This window comes from Rhinopithecus roxellana, chromosome 20 (assembly GCF_007565055.1).
Source record: "Rhinopithecus roxellana isolate Shanxi Qingling chromosome 20, ASM756505v1, whole genome shotgun sequence".
Lineage (NCBI taxonomy): Eukaryota > Metazoa > Chordata > Mammalia > Primates > Cercopithecidae > Rhinopithecus > Rhinopithecus roxellana.
Genome location: NC_044568.1, coordinates 65,248,408 through 65,268,835, shown reverse-complemented (window position 1 = coordinate 65,268,835; position 20,428 = coordinate 65,248,408). Strand labels below are relative to the sequence as shown.

The 20,428-nt window shown below is 42.8% G+C and overlaps 1 protein-coding gene and 1 long non-coding RNA gene across 2 annotated transcripts; one reads left to right on the top strand and one right to left on the bottom strand.

Annotated features, from left to right (window-relative positions):
- Positions 1-5,169: 5,169 nt before the first annotated feature.
- TAT (tyrosine aminotransferase) lies at positions 5,170-14,388 on the top strand. The gene is made up of 12 exons (XM_010354037.2): positions 5,170-5,270; positions 5,851-6,097; positions 6,253-6,357; positions 8,634-8,701; positions 9,531-9,689; positions 9,895-10,033; positions 10,544-10,596; positions 11,369-11,521; positions 11,803-11,931; positions 12,258-12,341; positions 13,385-13,483; positions 13,908-14,388. The coding sequence occupies exons 2-12, from the start codon at positions 5,863-5,865 to the stop codon at positions 14,046-14,048; spliced, it is 1,365 nt and encodes a 454-aa protein (XP_010352339.1). The 5' UTR covers positions 5,170-5,270; positions 5,851-5,862; the 3' UTR covers positions 14,049-14,388.
- Positions 9,894-16,990, bottom strand: LOC104654755. Its single transcript, XR_746891.2, has 3 exons — positions 16,878-16,990; positions 15,907-16,053; positions 9,894-10,191 (listed from the first exon to the last, which is right to left on the bottom strand). It is a non-coding gene; the product is annotated as an uncharacterized LOC104654755 (long non-coding RNA).
- Between the last annotated feature and the right edge of the window lie 3,438 nt (positions 16,991-20,428).

The following is a 20,428-nucleotide window of genomic DNA, read 5'->3' as shown; positions in this document are numbered from 1 at the left end:
CAGTGGCTTCCTAGGCCAAAGTCCTACCTACGAAAAAGATGAGTCCCCCTGTAGACAGACGGGTGAGGGACATGAACAGACAATTCACAAAATGGGAAGAGCAAAGAAACATGAAACATGACCACCCTCGCTAAAATAGAGGGGACAGAGTTAACAGAAATAACAGCAGCACTTGGATATCATTTTTCCTCCATCAATCAATTTGGTAAAGGTTTTTTTTAAAGAAAATAATTCCCAGGGTTTGCAAACAATTACTGTTAGAAAGGTAAATGGCCTTTCTTAAAGCAACGTGGCTGTGTGTATGAAGAACTGTAAGAATGTTCATTCTGGGATAGAATATTCTGGAATAGCATATGCCAGAAACAGATTCAAGAAGATATAGGAATTTAGTACAAAGTGACATTTTAAGTAAGGAAGAAGACAGATTTCCTTTTCTGACTATACTGAAGACAGGATAACCTAGATAATCTTCAATTACAAAAATATTTAGACATGCTTGATAAAATATAACAAAATGCCTGAGCTCCCAAGATAAAAAGGGAAGACCCCAGGGGTCACAACCTATAAGGGAATAATCTAAGTCTCCTGGTCTAATGTCCAGTTGGAGATAGGACACCAATCTTACAGGCTGTGTGAAAGTGGGAGGGGAGTTGGATCTGAGTCTCCTTGAAAATCTGAACCTTGAGGCCAGGTGCGGTGGCTCACGCCTGCAATCCCAGCACTTTGGGAGGCCGAGGCAGGAGGATCACTTGATGTCAGTAGTTCAAGACCAGCCTGGCCAATAGGGTGAAACCCCATCTCTACTAAAAATACAAAAATTAGCCGGGTGTGGTGGTGTGTGCCTGTAATCCCAGCTACTCGGGAGGCTGAGGCAGGAGAATCACTTGAATCTGGGAGGCGGAGGTTGCAGTGAGCTGAGATAGCCCCATTACACTCCAGCCTGGGTGAGGAGGGTGAGACTCCGTCTCAAAAAAAAGAAAAGAAAACCTGAACCTTGAGTGACAGAAATCAGTCACAGTAGCCTTCTCACATTGAGAAAAATCTGATCCTTGCTTGATCTAACTCTTCTAAAGACCAATGATCTCAACCTCTGACAAAGATTCTCTGATTGACCAGACTTTTGTCAGGCTTCTGGATCTTCTTCTAAGCCCATCTGCACTTCCTTGCAAGATCCAGTTTTAGCAAAGAACCCTGAGTTATTATGGCAAGATTTCCCAACCTGCATATGTGACCGGGTTCCTCATTCTTCGCCGTCCCCCAGGGAATGTTTGATCACCATGACCTGTCTTCAGCAGGACGACACTGACACTGGCCTTCTAGGTCAGTTTAGCAGAATCTCCCTTATTCCTGATGATTCCTCTTATTTTTTCCATCCTTGGCTATAAATCCACACTTGCCATCACCATATTTGGAGTTGAATCGAATCTTTCTTCCCCACTGGAAAATCCATTGCTGTGGGCCATTTAGCTATTGGAATGGTCCTGAATAAAGTCTGCCTTACCATGCTTTAACAAGTGTTATTGAATAATTTTTTTAACACCTCTGAGTCTCTGTCCACCTGGAGAACCACTACAGTAACACTCAGTGGGGTACCTGTGTCATCTCTAAAGCACAGTATATTGTCATGACAGATAGTCTGAACTCCAAGAGGTTGTTCAAATTAAACATATTTGCATTGCTTTCGTCTTTGTATAGTCCGTCATTGATCAATTTGGCAGCAGGTCTATCAGTATTTGGAATGTGACTCCACATCTAGGAAACTATCCTTCAAATAACAGGATATGCATAAAAGTTCTCTATCAATCATAAATGTACAAGGACATTCGATATGCCTTTATTTATTTATTTATTTTTTGAGATGGAATCTGGCTCTGTCGCCCAGGCTGGAGTGCAGTGGTGCGATCTCAGCTCACTGCAAGCTCCGCCCCCTGGATTCATGCCATTCTCCTGCCTCAGCCTCCCGAGTAGCTGGGACTAGAGTAGCTGGGACTACAGGCGCCTGCCACCACACCCGGCTAATGTTTTGTATTTTTAGTAGAGACGGGGTTTCACCATATTAGCCAGGATGGTCTTGGTCTCCTGACCTCGTGATCCGCCTGCCTCGGCCTCCCAAAGTGCTGGGATTACAGGCGTGAGCCACTGTGCCCGGCCTTATTTGTAATAGGAAAAAATATTGGAAGCTGCCCCATGTCTGATGAGAGTAGAATAAACACTATGCAGACATTAAAAAGAATGAAGTTGATCCCTCTGTATGAAAATGGAAAAGCTGTTCACACAACGCATTATTTACTTATTTTTATTTTCTGAGACGGAGTCTCACTCTGTCTCCCAGGCTGGAGTGCAGTGGCACAATCTTGGCTCACCACAACCTCTACCTCCTGGGTTCAAATGATTCTCTTTCCTCAGCGTCCTGAGTAGCTGAGATTACAAGTGCGCACCACTGTGCCTGGCTAATTTTTGTATTTTTAGTAGAGATGGGGTTTCGCCATATTGGCCAGGTTGGTCTTGAACTCCTGACTTCAGGTGATCTGCCTGCCTTGGCCTCCAAAGTGCTGGGGTTACAGGCATGAGCCACCACGCCCGGCCCACACGTTATTAAGATTTTTAAAAAAGCAAGCTACAGAATAGCCCTGTCCAATAGACAGAATGCAAGCCACACAGTGACTTCAAATTTCCTAATAAAAATATTTTAAGACATAAAAATAAATAGGTGAAATTAATTTTAAGAATGTATTGTATTTTATTTTACTCAGTACACCATATATATATACATATATATACATATATATACACATATATATACATACGTGTGTGTGTGTGTGTGTGTGTGTGTGTGTGTATATATATATATATATATATATATATATATTTTTTTTTTTTTTTTCCCTGAGGCAAGGTCTCATTCTGTCACCCAGGCTGGAGTGCAATGGCATGATCACAGCTCTCTGCAGCCTTGACCTCCTGGGCTCAGGTGATCCTCCTACCTCAGCCTCCCAAGTAGCTGGGACTACAGGTGCATTCCACCATGCCTGGCTAGTTTTTGTATTTTTTTCTACAGACGGGGTTTCGCTATGTTGCCCAAGCTGGTCTTGAATTCCTTAGCTCAAGTGATCCATCCACCTTGGCCTCCCAAAGGGCTGGGATTACCAAAGGTGTGAGCCACCACACCCGGCCCCAAAATATTCTTTAAACTTGTAATCATATAAAATTATTATGAGATCTTTAATTTTTTTTTATACTAAGTCTTTGAAACCTGATATGTATTTTACAACAACACATCATTTTTTTTTTTTTTTTGAGACGGAGTCTCGCTCTGTTGCCCAGGCTGGAGTGCAGTGGCATGATCTCGGTTCACTGCAGGCTCCGCCTCCCGGGTTCACACTATTCTCCTGCCTCAGCCTCCCGAGTAGCTGGGACTACAGGCGCCCGCCACCATGCCCGGCTAATTTTTTGTATTTTTAGCAGAGATGGGGTTTCACCGTGTTAGCCAGGATGGTCGCTATCTCCTGACCTCGTGATTCGCCTGCCTCGGCCTCCCAAAGTGCTGGGATTAGAGGCGTGAGCCACTGCGCCCAGCCACAACAACACATCTTAATTCAGACCAGCCACATTTCAAGTATTCAACAGCCACTTATGACTAGTAGCTATGATATTAGACAGTGCAACTATAGACCACTTTTAGTCTCTATTTTTTTAGCAACTCCCAAACCAGCTATATACGTATTGTAATAAACATAGAAAACATTTGGAAGGATACACAAGAAATGACTAGAAATGTTTTTTTTATATGAAATGGGAATGCAGGGAGGGAAGGTGATCAGGGTTTAATTCATGTATATCTATCTCTATTTGAATTTATTATATAAGGATATATCATATTTACTAAAATCATAAAAGAGAAAATGCTTATTCTTTTCAACACAGTCCATGTATAGAAATCTGTCTTAAGGAAATAATAAAATATGTAAACTAACATTTATGACAAGGATGCCCTTGGCCCAAGACGTGAATAATTTTGTCTAGTGTATCCATGCTATAGACGTTACCTGCCATTACTGTATAAGAAAAACATAGCGTACCTAGGGTTCAGTACTACCCATGGTTTCAGACATCTATAATTTCAGGCATGCACTGGAGGTCTTGGAGTGAGCGCCCTGTGGATAAGGGAGGACTACTATATTCAACCCCACTGGAGGCTTGACTCCCTGAAAAGTGGATGGAGAAGAACAAACTGATGTGAAAAATCTTTGTCTTCCAACAAATACACAGATAGGATCTCAGCCCTGGGGAGACCACTGAGGCTTCTCCTAACCCTTCAGTGGGTGGTAGTTTCCATCTGCTTACAGGAATGTTGAGATTTTGGCTGTGGACCTTGTGTTTTGCTTAGCAAAGTTGTTTTGTGTAGATCACACCTGACATTTTAAATTCTTCCAATAACCATAGGAGGTAAGTGAAGAATTCACGCGCAGTGCAAGGATAAAACTGCACAGGTTTCCGCTGCCTTGGAAACCCTGTGCTTTTCAGATATTTGTTGAATGGAACTTAAGTGCCCAATTTGTTCTGATTGGAGCAAAACTTTGTGGATTGACAAGGAGGGGTGTCCAAGATGTAGGAAGTAAAAAAAAAAAAAGTTACCAAACAAGGTGTAGAGCACGATCCTATCTGCATTTTGAAATCTATAAAATTATGTATCTATGCACCTATATCTAATGTATCTATCTCTGAATGGAGAGAAAGAGCCTGACCATTACCACCCTCTACCCCTGGGAGCGAGAATGAAGTGTACAGGGAGCAGGTGCAAAGAAGAATGCTCACTTCTTACTTTATATATTTCTGTACTGTTAAAATTTTAACAGGCTGTTTTGTAACAATAAAAAAATTTTAATAAAAGCTATCAGCTGTAATAAGAACTACCCTCTGACAGTAGATATTCTCAAATCATCTCACCAAGTGCCCAGAAAGAGTTAACACAGGAGAATTCCAGATGCTTGAAGTGAGGACAAATTCCTGCTTTGAGGGTGAGAGGTGGGCTTAGGGATAAGAGGCAATGAGGAGGGGAGAGGAGGAAAGAAGCTGAGGGGAGGGCTGGTTGCTGAGCTCTCATTCCCAACCAATGGCATGACAGTTTCAGGCTCAACGCCCGTTTGTGGAGACTATTTCAGGAGTCAGGATTTGCATCTGAGTTCATTGCCACTGTAACCTGTCAAAGAAGAGCTAAGGGGGCTTTCAGGGTTCGCTTCTTGGAGGCTGCTTTCTCCTTTACTTGGAAGGTAAAAATCTCAAGCCCAAGCTGATCAGGCAGTGGCGATTGATTAGGCTGTTCACTTTTTTCTTTTTGGTGTATTGATTTCTTTTTCCAACTAGGGCTGTAGGATCCTTATGGGATAAGGTTTTACTTTTACTAACAATGATATTTACATGGAACTTCTAACAAGATGGAATGGTTCTTCCTGGTTCTCTGCAGATGACAAGAAGCATTAGGTAGATTTTCTTGGATAGGCTCGCATGGAAAGGAGGGAGCACCTATGCTTTGATTGATGAACAATTTTCATGTTATTCCTTCTTGGTTTCACATAGAGCATGGCTAAGCTTTGACAGGAATTGCAGATGCATGTAGCAAATCTTACTTAAGTATGATGGGTTCTTGCTTTATTTTCCATCTCAGTAAAAAGTCTTAAAACTCCCCTCATTCATAGTAAAGCTACTTTATGAGAGAAAGTAGAAAAAAAAAAAAAGAGAGTTTGGAAAGACACTTTTAGTGAAGTCACCCCAATGTTTAGGTCCAAAATGTAGCTCCTCTCTCCCAGGGCTATGTTTTCAACATCACAGGGACCTTCTTTCCCCTTGCAGGCTTCGCTAGTGATGGACCCATACGTGATTCAGATGAGCAGCAAAGGCAACCTTCCCTCAATTCTGGATGTGCATGTCAACGTTGGTGGGAGAAGCTCTGTGCCGGGGAAAATGAAAGGCAGGAATACCAGGTGGTCTGTGAGGCCCTCAGACATGGCCAACAAAACTTTCAACCCCATCCGAGCCATTGTGGACAACATGAAGGTGAAACCAAATCCAAACAAAACCATGATTTCTCTGTCCATTGGTGAGTTGGGGGACACTACCGAGGGGCTGTCATTGTCCCCCTCTACTCTCATGTTCACAGGCTGGTTGGAGGAGATGGGAGTTGGGGGTGAGTCTAAGTACTGAATATGGGAGAATAACCTCTTGGCTCCTTTTGTTTTTTCCTCCCATAAAAAGGGGACCCTACTGTGTTTGGAAACCTGCCTACAGACCCTGAAGTTACCCAGGCAATGAAAGATGCCCTGGACTCGGGCAAATATAATGGCTATGCCCCATCCATCGGTAAGCCCCTCCGACACCCCATACCTGGTGGCTGCCAAATCTTTAGTGCTACAATAACAGGACCAAATGTCTAGTAATTCTCTTCACTTTCCTGATGCATAATTCCTAAGGAGAGGCTAAGATTACATGGCACTTTGGATTTGGAAAAGGGGTCTCGGAATGCTTAAATACAAGGCATCAAGGTCCAACTTCTTTCCTGGCTTTCTTTAGCATATGGGCACTTCCCCTCTGGGCTCCCAAACATACTTATTTGTCAAGTAAAGTGCCTATCCTATCATTACTAATTCTAATTTGAAGGTCTTGAGTCTGGCAGGAGCTTCGTGTTTGCTGAGCCTCTAGGTCCTAAATGGATTTACTTATTTCCCTGTGTACATAGCTCCTTTGCTTCATTTCTGCTTCTCTAGGTATTGAAAGCCTATTTTCCTTATGGTCCTGAGCACACTGAAATGCAATTGTTACTATTTAAGACTAAAGAGGTTAAACAAACAAATAAACAAACACCCAAGAACAACAAAAAATGGGCTGTCAAACTGAAGGATAGAAGGTTGTTTCTGATAGATTGAAATGACTCCTTTTTAGGTTTAATTCTCTCCATCTATTAAAAATTTCTACCCTGAATATTTTGGTAAAGTACATGATTGCTTGACTTTCAATGTTGAACATTTTTTTCCTTATGTGTACATAGAAACATATTCTTAATGCAGAATAAAACTCCAGTTTCATGATAAAATCAAATTTTAAAAACACTTTAAAGAATTATATCGGGGACTTCATGGTTTTTCGGTTGATTACTTACATTTTATAAAGTTTCATACAACAAAAATAAAAACAAAATCAAGACCAAAAGTTAAGTTATAAGAAAAGTTTCTAATGACTTTAATATCCAAAGTATTAGGAAACTGGTTTAACCTGAGAAACCAAAACCAAATCTCCATTTGACAAATGTTCAAAGGTTCTGAACATTTCATTTCAAAGGAGATACAGGTGTTAATATATATCTAAAAACGTGTTCTTCCTCATTAGTAATTAAAGAAGTGCTGATTTGTATAATTTTGAGAGACCCGTCTGTACCCATTAAATTAGTAAACATTATGAAATAGTGCCTCTAGCCTTGCTAACTTGTCTTTTTGAATATAAATTTTGCAAAATGTTAGGATGGGCATGAAACTGCTGATACTTCAAGCTTGTAAGCCAACATTTGGAAATATTGTACAAAAATAATTTGAAATAAAAATTTGTACAAAATACTGATAGGAATATTACATAACATAAAAAACTTAAAATGGACCACATGAATTGAATGCATTGATTACAACTTCTTTTTTTTTGCTCTTGTTGCCCAGGCGGAGTGCAGTAGCGCGATCTTGGCTCACCGCAACCTCTGCCTCCTGGGTTCAAGCGATTCTCCTGCCTCAGCCTCCTGAGTTGCTTGGATTACAGGCACGCGCCACCATGCCCAGCTAATTTTTGTATTTTTAGTAGAGATGGGGTTTCTCCATGTTGGTCAGACTGGTCTCAATCTCCTGACCTCAGGTGATCCACCCACCTCGGCCTCCCAAAGTGATGGGATTAGAGGCATGAGCCACCGCACCCAGTGATGACAACTTCTTAAAAAATACAGTCTGTAAAAAAGATTTAGGAATAATAGAAATCCTTATTTTACACAGAATAAAACATAATCACAGAAATCAAGATGGTGCAGAGTATTTGGGGAGCTCTTCCTTGTTATCGTTTATAAATTTGTGCTTATACTAAAATTGTAAAACATAAAATGTGAAGTGAATCTCCTTTATCCACAGTGGCTGACAGCTTAACTAAATAGAATGCCCTGTGAGCAGGGGCAGAGGCAGCCTGAAACCCATGCTGGACCTCCAGGGCATAGCTGTCAGTTCGGGGATGAAAACTTCATCTTCTGGCCAGGCACGGTGGCTCACCCCTGTAATCCCAGCACTTTCAGGAGGCTGAGGTGGGAGAAGCCCCTGAGCCCAGGAATTTGAAATCAGCCTGGGCAACAGAGGGAGTTTCTGTCTCTACAAAAAAAAAAAAAAAAAAAAAAAAAAAAAAAAAAAAAAAAAAAATCAAAAATTAGCTGAGTGTGGGGGTGCACAACTATAGTCCCAGCTACTCAGGAGGCTGAGGTGGGAGGATCCCTTGAGCCCAGGAATTTGAGGCTGCAGTGAGCTATGGCTGTGCCACTGCACTCCAAGCCCAGGTGACAGAGTGAGACACAGTCTCTAAAAACCAAAAAAGCTCCACTTTCCACTCTTTTCTTTCAGGCTTCCTATCCAGTCGGGAGGAGATTGCTTCTTATTACCACTGTCCCGAGGCACCCCTAGAAGCTAAGGTGAGCCTTATACAAAACACCAGCTCTGAAGCAATTTAGGGTAAACTATCCCCTCTTTTCCTAGTTTCTGTTCCACAAGAAGTACAGGTGTCAGAGGGGGAAAAGCTGAGAATAATTTCCCTTTAGCAATTTGAAGAGACTTCTCATATAGTGGGGTCACTAATCAGTGATTACAGTTAATGTCATTACAGTGTGATAATGACCATCCCATACAACTTAATGTGGTGTCTGTCTCAAGGAGGCTGAAAGGATCCAGAGAGCACCTATATTTGATTGTCTGTAAAAGATCATTTGAGAATAACTCATAAACACCAAAAAATTATTTTAAAAAATTTTACCAATAGGGTCTTTAAAAAAAAATTGTAGCTTTTCTCATTTACTGTAAGGTCATTTAGAGAGAAAGATAGAAGTACCAGGACATGCTGAATTGATGGCAGTGCCAAGTTTAAATGATGTCCTTCCCTCTATAGTCTACTGTGTGGGGTCAGCATTTTCTAACATAATATGTGTCTGTCCCTCTATGTCAGAGAAGAGCCAGGCTTCAAATCTCTGGCCAAAAGTAAATAAATAACCAGGCGAAAAAGGTCCAAGGCCAGCATGCTCTCTCATGGAAGTCTGCTGAGTCACAGCCAACCTGTCCTTTTTAAAGTGATTTGTTTAAGTGGCCAACATATATAAATTTCTTTTGGTTTTGGCTTAGTACATTTCCTACTACTTACAACTTGTTAAAGGAAGTTCACAATTGCTCCCAATTCACCCACCTGACAACTTCTTTTCTCCTGTTGCTGTTGGAATCCCTAATGAAATTAACCTTTTATTTGCTTCACAGGATGTCATTCTGACAAGTGGCTGCAGTCAAGCTATTGAAATGTGTCTAGCTGTGTTGGCCAACCCAGGGCAAAACATCCTGGTTCCAAGACCTGGTTTCTCTCTCTACAGGACTCTGGCTGAATCTATGGGAATTGAGGTCAAACTCTACAATTTGTTGGTAAATGACTTTTTAATCTTAGACTCAAATGCTCAGTAACTAACCTGTAAAAAATATATGACCATTACTTCAGCAGAGGAAGGTCTCAAAGTGGTGGCTGAAGCCAGAGACAGACTTTATTGCTTACACTGGACCCTTGAGATAAGTGAGGATTCCCCCTAAATGTTTCAGAATCATCTTAGTCTCATCCTTTCTTTCTCTTCAGCCAGAGAAGTCTTGGGAAATTGATCTGAAACAACTGGAATCTCTGATTGATGAAAAGACAGCTTGTCTCATTGTCAATAATCCATCAAACCCCTGTGGGTCAGTGTTCAGCAAACGTCATCTTCAGAAGATTCTGGCAGGTATGTCCAGCAGACTTCACAGAGGACGAGGTGGGGACAGAATCCTTCAGCTGTTGTGTGAAATGACAAAAGCAGTCAAGTTCCAACCCTGGGGTGGAGGTGGGGAGCTCCACTGATGTCGCTCATCAATACTGTGCAATAGGAGTGGTAGGGCTTGCCTAAAAGAAGAAATCCTTGTCTCTTTATCACTCCCAGGAGAAAAAAGAATAATACTTGCCTCTTCATCACTCCCATCATGTTGAAGATAGGGTCTGAAATATCTAGTTACTTAAATGGCGAATTCAGGCTCTGCACTCTGGAAGAGTATATTAAGAATTTACAGTTCTTAAATAGGAAGACAAAACACACAAACATCAAATGGGAAGCACACTTTGTGCTTTTTGTCTTCCTCTTTAAGAATGGTAACTTCTTAATATTACGGGATAGGGAAATTACATGATATTATGTGACTATTACATGATAAAGCAATTCACATTAAAACTGATTTCAGCATGTTTCTTTTATTTTTAGTGGCTGCACGGCAGTGTGTCCCCATCTTAGCTGATGAGATCTATGGAGACATGGTGAGTCTTGATCAGGATATATCACTACAATAATCTCAAATTATTTTATGAAAACTTTAGAAGTGGAATAATCGGAAGCAACTCCTAATTGTTTCATTACAGCAAATCAGTATCCCTGCACTTTTAACAAACATACAGACCCATAACTCCTTAGCCAGTTTTTCGAAACCCAAAGAACTTTGGAAATCCAAACATTCTTGGAATTCATTTGGTTGCAAAACCTGATTTGACCTGATATTTGTAAATTTTTATTTTTCCCATTTATGGATCTATATATTTGTTAAGAGTGTGGGGAAAATGGCAGAAATGTCAATATTCTTGATTCGGGTTACTATCCTAGACAGCTCTGGGAGTGTTACATAACATACGGTAAATGTGCTACATGGCCTTTCTAAAGCCCAAACCATTCTGGATTATGAAACATACCTGGCCTCAGGAATTTCAGATAAGAGATTGTGGACTCATATTTTAAATCTCTAACTCCTATAGACAGGAATTTCATAGAGTCAGCTTCATAGAGTTGTAAATATTACTGGGCTAGGTTCAGTTTCCTTATTTTAGGCTTCCTTTAATCCAGTCCAGATACCAAATTAAATGTCTTTGTGTAGTCCCCTTTGAAGCCTCTTGCAATCCCAATTATGCTTCAGGGTAGGGATGATCCCATTAATCCAAGGACCTGTCCCTAGTGATAGAAGGAAACGGGTGGGAGGCATGGGATCTGGGATTGCAGTGAGTAGACAAGAAAACAACCACAACCAGTACCTCTTCTCAGGTGTTTTCGGATTGCAAATATGAACCACTGGCCACCCTTAGCACCGACGTCCCCATCCTGTCCTGTGGAGGGCTGGCCAAGCGCTGGCTGGTTCCTGGCTGGAGGTTGGGCTGGATCCTCATTCATGACCGAAGAGACATTTTTGGCAATGAGGTAAGAACAATATGGTGAAACAGTATGTGTGATTTGGGGTATATATTTACTTCATGAGCACAGTGGAACAAGGGAGGCTTTTTTTCTTTTGTTTTCTCCTTGTCAGTCACACAGCAGGTGTGTGGCAGAGCTGGGCTATGAACCCAGAGGGTCTGATCTAAGAACGCCACTAGACACCATCACTTCCCAATATTAAAAATCTGATAGAAAGGTCAGAACAAGAAATCCTAAGACAGGGATGCTTAAGAAAAGCTAAACAACATGTTTCTTGTGTCTTTTAGATCCGAGATGGGCTGGCAAAGCTGAGTCAGCGCATCTTGGGACCCTGTACCATTGTCCAGGGAGCTCTGAAAAGCATCCTACGTCGCACCCCAGAAGAGTTTTACCACAACACTCTGAGCTTTCTCAAGGTACGGGCAGCTCCTGCCCTCCACTTGGGGAGTTTGGGAGTCAGAGAATGCCACCTGTGGAATTAGGAATAATTGGTTCTCCTTTCTGGAGCCATGTTCCAATATTAGGAAATGGCATCGGTGTAAGCATCCACCCACATGTTTCTCACTTCCGGCCATTCTCTCTGCCCCTGGTGAAAAGCTTCAAGTGATAGAGCTTTTTCTTTTTCACTCCTTATGCCAGAACATCACGTCTACATTCTCAGTCTTCAACGAGGGGTCTATTTTTAATGACTTGTCTTTTACTTAAATTTTGATCCTTGATTTCTCCTTGCCTCCTCTTGTAGTCCAGTGCTGATCTCTGTTTTGGGGCATTGGCTGCCATCCCTGGACTCCGGCCAGTCCGCCCTTCTGGTGCCATGTACCTCATGGTGAGTATGTGGGTGGCAGGCCCTAGATCTATGCATGTTGTAAGGCAAAGGGCAGTCATTCAGCAGAATTGCCACTACGCAGGGTACAAAGACAACCAGCTAGCCTCCTGCGCCAGGCAGTTTAGGAGTTGTCTTATTCTGAATTGTCCCACTGAAGTAATTTAGCCTCTATCAGTTCTCATAAAACTCTTTAAATGACTGAATTAGGCAGGGCATAGTGGCTCACGCCTGCAATCCCAGCACTTTGGGAGGCCAAGGTGGACGGATCACTTGAGCACAGGAGTTAGAGACCAGCCTGGGCAGCATGGTGAAACCCTGTTGTCTCTACGAGAAATAAAAAACATTAGCTGGGCGTGGTGGCACACTCCTGTAGTCCCAGCTCCTCAGGAGGCTTGAGATGGAAGAATCACTTGAGCCTGGGAGGTCGAGGCTGTAGTGAACCCTGCTCATGCCACTGCACTCCAGTCTGGGAGACAGAGTGAGACCCCACCTGAAAAGATGAGAAAAAAAAAAAAAAAGATTTATTTCTTCAGTACAGAGAATCATTTCATATATGTAGATACAGGGAAGATTTAAGACACAAATAAGAGGCTTTTTATACCATTGTAATTCTCAACTAGGAGTGATACTGGTTCCCTAAGGGTATCTGGGAATGCATGGGGATTTTGTTTGTTTTCAGAATGACTAGGGGCTGCCATTTTGTGGGTCAGGGATGTTAAATACCCTGCAAGGGGTGGGCTAGTCTCATGCCATAAAGAATTGCCTGGCCCTAATGCTAATAGTGTCTCTTTTGAGACATACTAGCATTCTATTTCCAGCTTTTATTTATCAGCGTCTAGGAAGAAACTCTTTAATAAATTATTAATAAAAATATATTTTCTCTTCCCTGAGAAAAATTCTGTATTAGCCCTCTTATTTACCAGGGATCAGTAGTACAGTTCCAAGATATCTTTTAAAGTAGCCCCTATCTTAATTTCTGGCATAGGAAATTGGCCTGTTCTCCCTCCTTCTGATAAGTTGGCCTCTCCCTCCTGTTGGTATAGGTTGGAATTGAGATGGAACATTTCCCAGAATTTGAGAACGATGTGGAGTTCACGGAGCGGTTAGTTGCTGAGCAGTCTGTCCACTGCCTCCCAGCAACGGTGGGTGCTTGTATCTCTCAGGACATTCTCAACAGTTTCTAGAGCCCCAGGAGCAAGCTCTGAGCTGGTTTTTAGCCTGACCTTTTCTCCTCCAACAAAATGTCTTCTCATTTGAAAAGATTCAAACTGATATGTCTCACTGGAGCCTATTTAAAATTTGCTTCTCCCCCCGATCATAATTCCATCCATATTGGGAAGAAAAGTTGTAAACAAACGTTCTAGGTGAGAGGAAATCGAGCCTGTCCCACAAGTCCTTTTAAGATGAATGAACTCAGTCGCTGACTTAGCATTCCAGTGATGGGAACTGAATGAACTGATGGCCCTGATGAAATGGTACCACTTCTTGTGGATCAGGGTCCTGACCATTTTAGGGTCGTCCAGTACCAGACTCAATTGCTCTGAAAGTAACAGACTTTTCTTTTAGTGCTTCGAGTACCCGAATTTCATCCGAGTGGTCATCACAGTCCCCGAGGTGATGATGCTGGAGGCGTGCAGCCGGATCCAGGAGTTCTGTGAGCAGCACTACCATTGTGCTGAAGGCAGCCAGGAGGAGTGTGATAAATAGGCCTGCATCCATTCTCCTGAGGATGTGTCCCATCTGGGGAGGGCTGGACTAGGCCTTGCGGCTCCTCAGGGACTCAGGTGGCCCTACTGGGAGAGGGGCCTCAGATGCACCATGTCAAGAGTTTAAGATTGTTCCTGCTTTTCCCCAAGTACGATCACATCCCAGATTCTCCCTTGCTCGGCGCTGCTGGAGTGACTCACTAATTCATTAATCTGCTTCCCTGTCGTAAGATTTCCTCCTTTTTTTCTTGAAAGTACCAGGTGAACAAAGTTTACCAGAAAGCAGTTGAGACAAGAAAATAAGAGCTCAGGATGAGGGAAAATAAAAAAGATCGAGAGAACTTATGCCCCCAACCATTTCCTCAGACTCTAAGAAAGAACACACTCTCTCCAGGCAGGTCTGAAGGTCAACGCTCTTACTGCCTCACTTCAGGTATACCTCACTTTATGCAATAGAATTACAACTGGAAAGAAGTTGGGGACACATGTATTTGGTTAATTACATTTTAAACACATTAGGAAACGTTGCTATTTTAACTTTTTATTGATTTTTGGGGGGAGTAAAGAATTGTGATGCAAATGAATATCCTTTAATTGATTGACCTCCTAAATTTAGATTTGTGTGCATCAGGCTTTCTTTTTTTTCTCTTTTTGGAGACGGAGTCTTGCTCTGTCACCCAGGCCGGAGTGCAGTGGCGTGATCTCTGCTCACTGCAAGCTCCGCCTCCCAGGTTCAAGCGAGTCTCCTGCCTCAACCTCCCGAGTTGCTGGGACTACAGGTGTGTGCCACCATGCCCGGCTAATTTTTGTATTTTTAGTAGAGACAAAGTTTTACCATGTTAGCCAGGCTGGTCTCAAACTCCTGACCTCAGGCAATCTGCCCGCCTGGGTCTCCCAAAGTGCTGGGATTACAGGCATGAGCCACCACGCCTAGAGGCATCAGGCTTTCTTAAAGTGATAGCACGTCTGTACTAGAGCAAGCAGGAATCAGAGACCTTCCAGAAATACTACTGTGTAAGGTCGAGAAATATCTTCACTTGTCCTTGTTATATGATCATTATTACTTTTGCTGTAATGTTAATATTGATTTATTAATATATATTATATTATCTTTTCATACATTTTCTAAGAAACATTTATATTGACGAGATCTTTTATTTTGCCGAGGGCATACATTATTGTTTTTCTTTTTTTTTTTTTAATAAACTTTACTAAGTATGACTCTTCTGTGATGTGTTTTTTTCTCCTCTGTTTGGGAATTTCTAATCCCAGGCACTGCTCAGTCTCATTGTTTCATTACCTATGAGGTTTCATTTACTTTGTAAATGTACTGGCTTCTGGAGTTAAGAAACACAATTCCTAAAACATTTTATTTGGGAGCTCAACTTCTGGCTTCCTACTTACAAACAAGGCAAACCAAGAGGCAGTAAGTTATAACCTCTGGCCTTTGTCTTTAATTTTCAACTTTTTGGATCCGTAATCTCTGGTCCCAAGTTACTACCCTTGCCTAGATCCACTAACCACTCACTAGGTCACAAAGTTGATGCCTCTGGCTTGACCCCATGAATGAGAAGTGTCCTATTTTTTTTTTTTTTGCAAATCTTTGTAGGCACAGTTGCCTGTTTAATTATTTTCCTCAGTCCTTCCCTTAGAGTAGGGAGCCTTAAGTTACCTTTCAAGGTTGGGGGTTAGGAATCTATCACAACCAGTCTAGAGATTTCTCAGCAAGGGAAATTTTCCTTATCTAAAAGAGGAACTTCAGGACTCAACCCTGCCAATTAATGTCCTTCACAAAAATAAACAGCATATGTTCCCTTTCAATTGATGTTTGAGTTCACTGAGCTCACAGCAAAATTTACCTTTTAATTTTCTTCAGCAAATCCAAAATGAATATACAAAGGATGAGATGAGATAAAGATTTCAGTTTCCTGTATGTCACCGCTGCCAATTTTCCAAAAAGCCAGGCTCCTCTTTTCCTGTTCCTCCATCCAAGCTCCCAAAGATCTCTAACCAGAAATAAACAGGAAGACTCCGTGATTTACAAAAGACGTTTTAGCTTCACACGTACAGAAACTTCTACCCAGCATTACAGAATCCTACTGAGAGTTCTTAAATTCCTAAGTTTCCTTGGTATGTACAATTTGATAAGGGAGCCAACGGCTCTTCAAACATTTAAAAAGAACACATGCACACTGGGCAATTTCAAACGATACAAAAAAACGCAACTGTCCTTTCTCATTCCTGTCCTTCAGCCACCCACTTTCTTCTCCCCTGAGGAAATCAGTTATCAGTTGCTGGTCATACTTTGCGATTATCCTGTGCCTAAGTGTGTGTGTGTGTGTGTGTACGCACTTTTCCTTTTTTCAAATCAACTATTACTCAACTTTGTAGTTCTGCGCGCTATGGAGGTCAAAGGAGGGATGGCATTGCTGGGGTGTCCCCCACGTCCCGGGTGTCTCTAGATAAAAAAGGAACTACCGGGAGGCGGCTGCTTCCCACACAAGCTTAAAATTCCCGAGAGTCAACTGCCAGTTGCTTTGGGTGGTGGCGTCAGTGTCTTCAGATAACACGAAGAATGCGTGTAAAGATCGGAGACGGCCGGGCGCGGTGGCTCACGCCTGTAATCCCAGCACTTTGGGAGGCCGAGGCGGGCTGATCACTTAGAAGGCTGAGGCAGGAGAATCGCTTGAACACGGGAGGCAGAGGTTGCAGTGAACCGAGATCGCGCCACTGCACTCCAGCCTGGGTGACAGAGCGAAACTCCGTCTCAAAAAAAAAAAAAAAAAAAAAAAAAGGTCGGAGAGAGGAGGGCTCTCAGCTGCGAATTCACCTTTTCTTTCTGTGACCGAGACCCGCCTACAGGGTAATTGGAGAGTATCAACACGGGGTGGTACCAAGCGCCTTAACGGCAGTCCCCGGCCGACTTCAGCATCCCGACCCTGGGCGACCTGCGACTGCGCAGGCGCGGATGCGTGTTTAGGGGCTCGCGTTGCTCAGTGTGCATGCGCCGTCGCTAGGCAACAGGGCACTGCTCCGGGCGCCGGCGTAGAATCTGAGCTGCGGGCGAAGGTTAGTTCCTTTATTCCGCCCCTACTTTCTCTTAGGATGTTACATTTTGTTTCCTTTTTCAGCCTGTCTACCCTGGTCACACCCTGCTTCGAGTTTCTTTTCCTCCTTTGCCCCCGGTTTGGGCTCTGACTGGTGGAATTGTTCCAGGAAGTTGACAAAACATCCTCGGCTTTGTAATCACCTGTTCACCTTTCCCAGCTCTAGATCAGAACCAGCAACTTCCATGAGTTGTGACGCAGAGCAGAAAATCCTTTTAGCTGGTGTTAGTTTCCAATGGTATAGACCCCTGGAACTTTTCTCCAAAGAATCGTGGCCCTCACTGTCCGCAGTGCCTGACATTAGGATCTCTACTCAGCCAGAAAAAAAATCCATCCCCGTGCTCTTGTCAAAGACAAAGCAGGACAGTAAAGTGATTAGGACAGGTTGTAACCAGTAATATACTAATGGAATAGGGAAGAGTCCAGCACGAACTGAACTTTGATTTGTACAAATGTTACTCAGACTTTAAAGGAAAAATGGGGGAATAGGGAGGGGGAGACGAATGAGGGGGCGCAGAAGAGTGAGGGAAGTGAAACATTACAAAAAGTGCGAAGTGGGGGTTAGTCCGCGTGAAACCCATCTGGGTTTGTTAAATGGTGTTTCTGGAAGTTAGGTTCTTATCCTCCCACAGAGGCTGGGAGACAGGGACCATATCTTAAAGTGTAGGCTGGAACAATAAACTCCTTTGGCAGCCTGAGTTTTTTTCAGGCAGGCCCTTTAAAGCGGGGCTGTAGTCATCCTAGAGATGCTACCTTGAACTGTTAGAGACTGTGTTAGAGTTTTGTTCAAGTCTGTTGAGGTCTAGTCCACAAATGGCTGAGGAGCCTGGCTAGAGTTTGGTCAAGGAGATAATTTTTGTTACTCCTCATGTTCTGCACATTACTCTGCACGAGGTGTTGCAGTTTACGTACTGTCTGGACAGAGGGAGGGAGGGAACAAAAGAACAAAGGGACTAAAATGGCGCATTTCCAGGTTCTTCGTTGTCAACTTTCCCACGCCCTGGAAAGACACAGGTCGACTGCGCAGGCGCAGTCTGACGTCTGACGGAGAAAATCGAAACCTACCTAGCTGCGCCTACCGCCCTGCCCCTGACCCGCCTATGTCCCGCCCACTGCCCTCCCACTCCCAGGCCCAGGACATAAAAGCCGCTCCGGGGAGGGTGCACGGTGCGAACTTCCTTGGCCCCTGCTCGGGTGTGGACCTAGGAACCTCGCCCGAGAACACAGGAGCGACGTCGTCGGCCTCCACCGCCAGAGACCGGTGAACCTCGCCCCCCCTTCACATTGGCAAGTTAATAAAGTTTTCTTTTACCCTGTTTACTTGCGTATTCTTTGGCACTTACTCTGGTGGTCGTCTGGAGCAAATCACGTACCCTAAAGTCTGAATTATTGCATATGTTGGAAAAGAACTGAATTCTCAGTACGTATTATTTATATCCTTATTTATTTTAAACAATTTAGGTTTATTTACAAACAAGTTTCATATAATATTATAGAACCAGCAAATACAGATGCTCTCTATAGGCCAAATTGTTTCATAGCACCTTCCAAAGAGTCAGTCAGTCATTTGCCAACATTAAGGTTAAAGTATACTATATAGGAGGAGGTGATGCCCAATTCCTCAAAGAAAACAATAAACAGACAATAGCACATCTGTGTCTTAATTTTTGTGTGTTTCAAATGTAGAAAAGAATTCTTGGTCGTTAACTCATTTGATAGCCTAAATTTAATGTATGTTTACATTATACCATATTTAAAAAGTAAAGCTGTGGGAGTGTTCCCTTTGGCAGTGCATATGCTAAAATTGGAGCAATACAGAGAAGATTAGCATGGTACTAGCAAACCAAATTCAACAGTATGTTACAAGCATTATACACCATCACCAAGTGGGATTTATTACTGAGGTGCAACATATAAAAATCAATCAATATAATATGCCACATTAACAGAATGAAGGACAAAAACCACATGATCATCTCAACTGATGTAGAAAAGTTAGTTGACAAGATTTGACACATTTTCATGATGGAAACATTCAACAAACTAGAAACAGAAGGAATCTACCTCAAGATAATAATAAAAGCCATCTATGAAAAGCTTATATCGGCTGGGCATATGGCTCATGCCTATAATCCCAACACTTTGGGAGGCCGAGGTGGGTGGATCACCAGAGGTCAGGAGTTCGAGACCAGCCTGGCCAACATGGCAAAACCCCATCTCTACTAAAAATACAAAAATTAGCCAGGCGTGGTGGCACATGGCTGTAGTCCCAAGCTACTCAGGAGGCTGAGGCAGGAGAATTGCTTGAACCCGGTAGGCAGAGGCTGTAGTGAGCTGTGATCGTGCCACTGCACTCCAGCCTGGGTGACAGAGCAAGACTCCATTTCAAAAGAAACAAAGAAAAAAAGGAAGGAAGGAAGGAAAGAAGGAAGGAGGGAGAAGAAAAGCTTATATCGAACTTCATACTCAATGGTGAAATACTAAAATCTTTATTTTTAAGGTCAGGAAAGAAGCATGGATGCCATGCCACTTTCACCACTTTGATTCAACATAGTATTGGAAGTAGTGGCCAGAACAGTTAGACGAGAAAAAGAAATAAAAGGCATTCAAATTGGAAAGGAAAAAGTAAAATTATCTTTGTTCACAGATGACATTATCTTTTTTTTTTTTTTTTTTTTGAGACGGAGTCTCGCTCTGCCACCCAGGCTGGAGTGCAATGGCCGGATCTCAGCTCACTGCAAGCCCCGCCTCCTGGGTTCACGCCATTCTCCTGCCTCAGCCTCCCAAGTAGCTGGGACTACAGGCGCCCGCCACCTCGCCCGGCTAGTTTTTTTTGTATTTTTTAGTAGAGACGGGGTTTCACCGTGTTAGCCAGGATGGTCTCGATCTCCTGACCTTGTGATCCGCCCGTCTCGGCCTCCCAAAGTGCTGGGATTACAGGCTTGAGCCACTGCACCCGGCCGACATTATCTTATATGTAGAAAACCTTAAAGATTCCACAAAAACTCTGTTAGAACTAATAACCAAATTTGGCAAAGTTGTAGATTACAAAATTGATATGCAAGAGTCAGTTGCTTTTCTATACACTAACAATGAACAATCCAAAAAGAAAATTAAGAAGACAATTCCACTTACAATAGCATCGAAAAGAATAAAATACTTAGGAATAAACCTAACCAAGGAGGTAAATGATTTGTACAATCAGCTGGGCGTGGTGGCTCACGCCTGTAATCCCAGCACATTGGGAGGACAAGGCGGGTGGATCACGAGGTCA

Bases quoted from the DNA above. Each gene is read 5' to 3' on its own strand.
- TAT (XM_010354037.2), top strand. From the start codon at position 5,863: ATGGACCCATACGTGATTCAGATGAGCAGCAAAGGCAACCTTCCCTCA. The intron at 6,358-8,633 runs GTAAGCCCCTCC...CTTTTCTTTCAG, and splicing joins TGGCTATGCCCCATCCATCG to GCTTCCTATCCAGTCGGGAG. The intron at 12,342-13,384 runs GTGAGTATGTGG...CTGTTGGTATAG, and splicing joins CTGGTGCCATGTACCTCATG to GTTGGAATTGAGATGGAACA.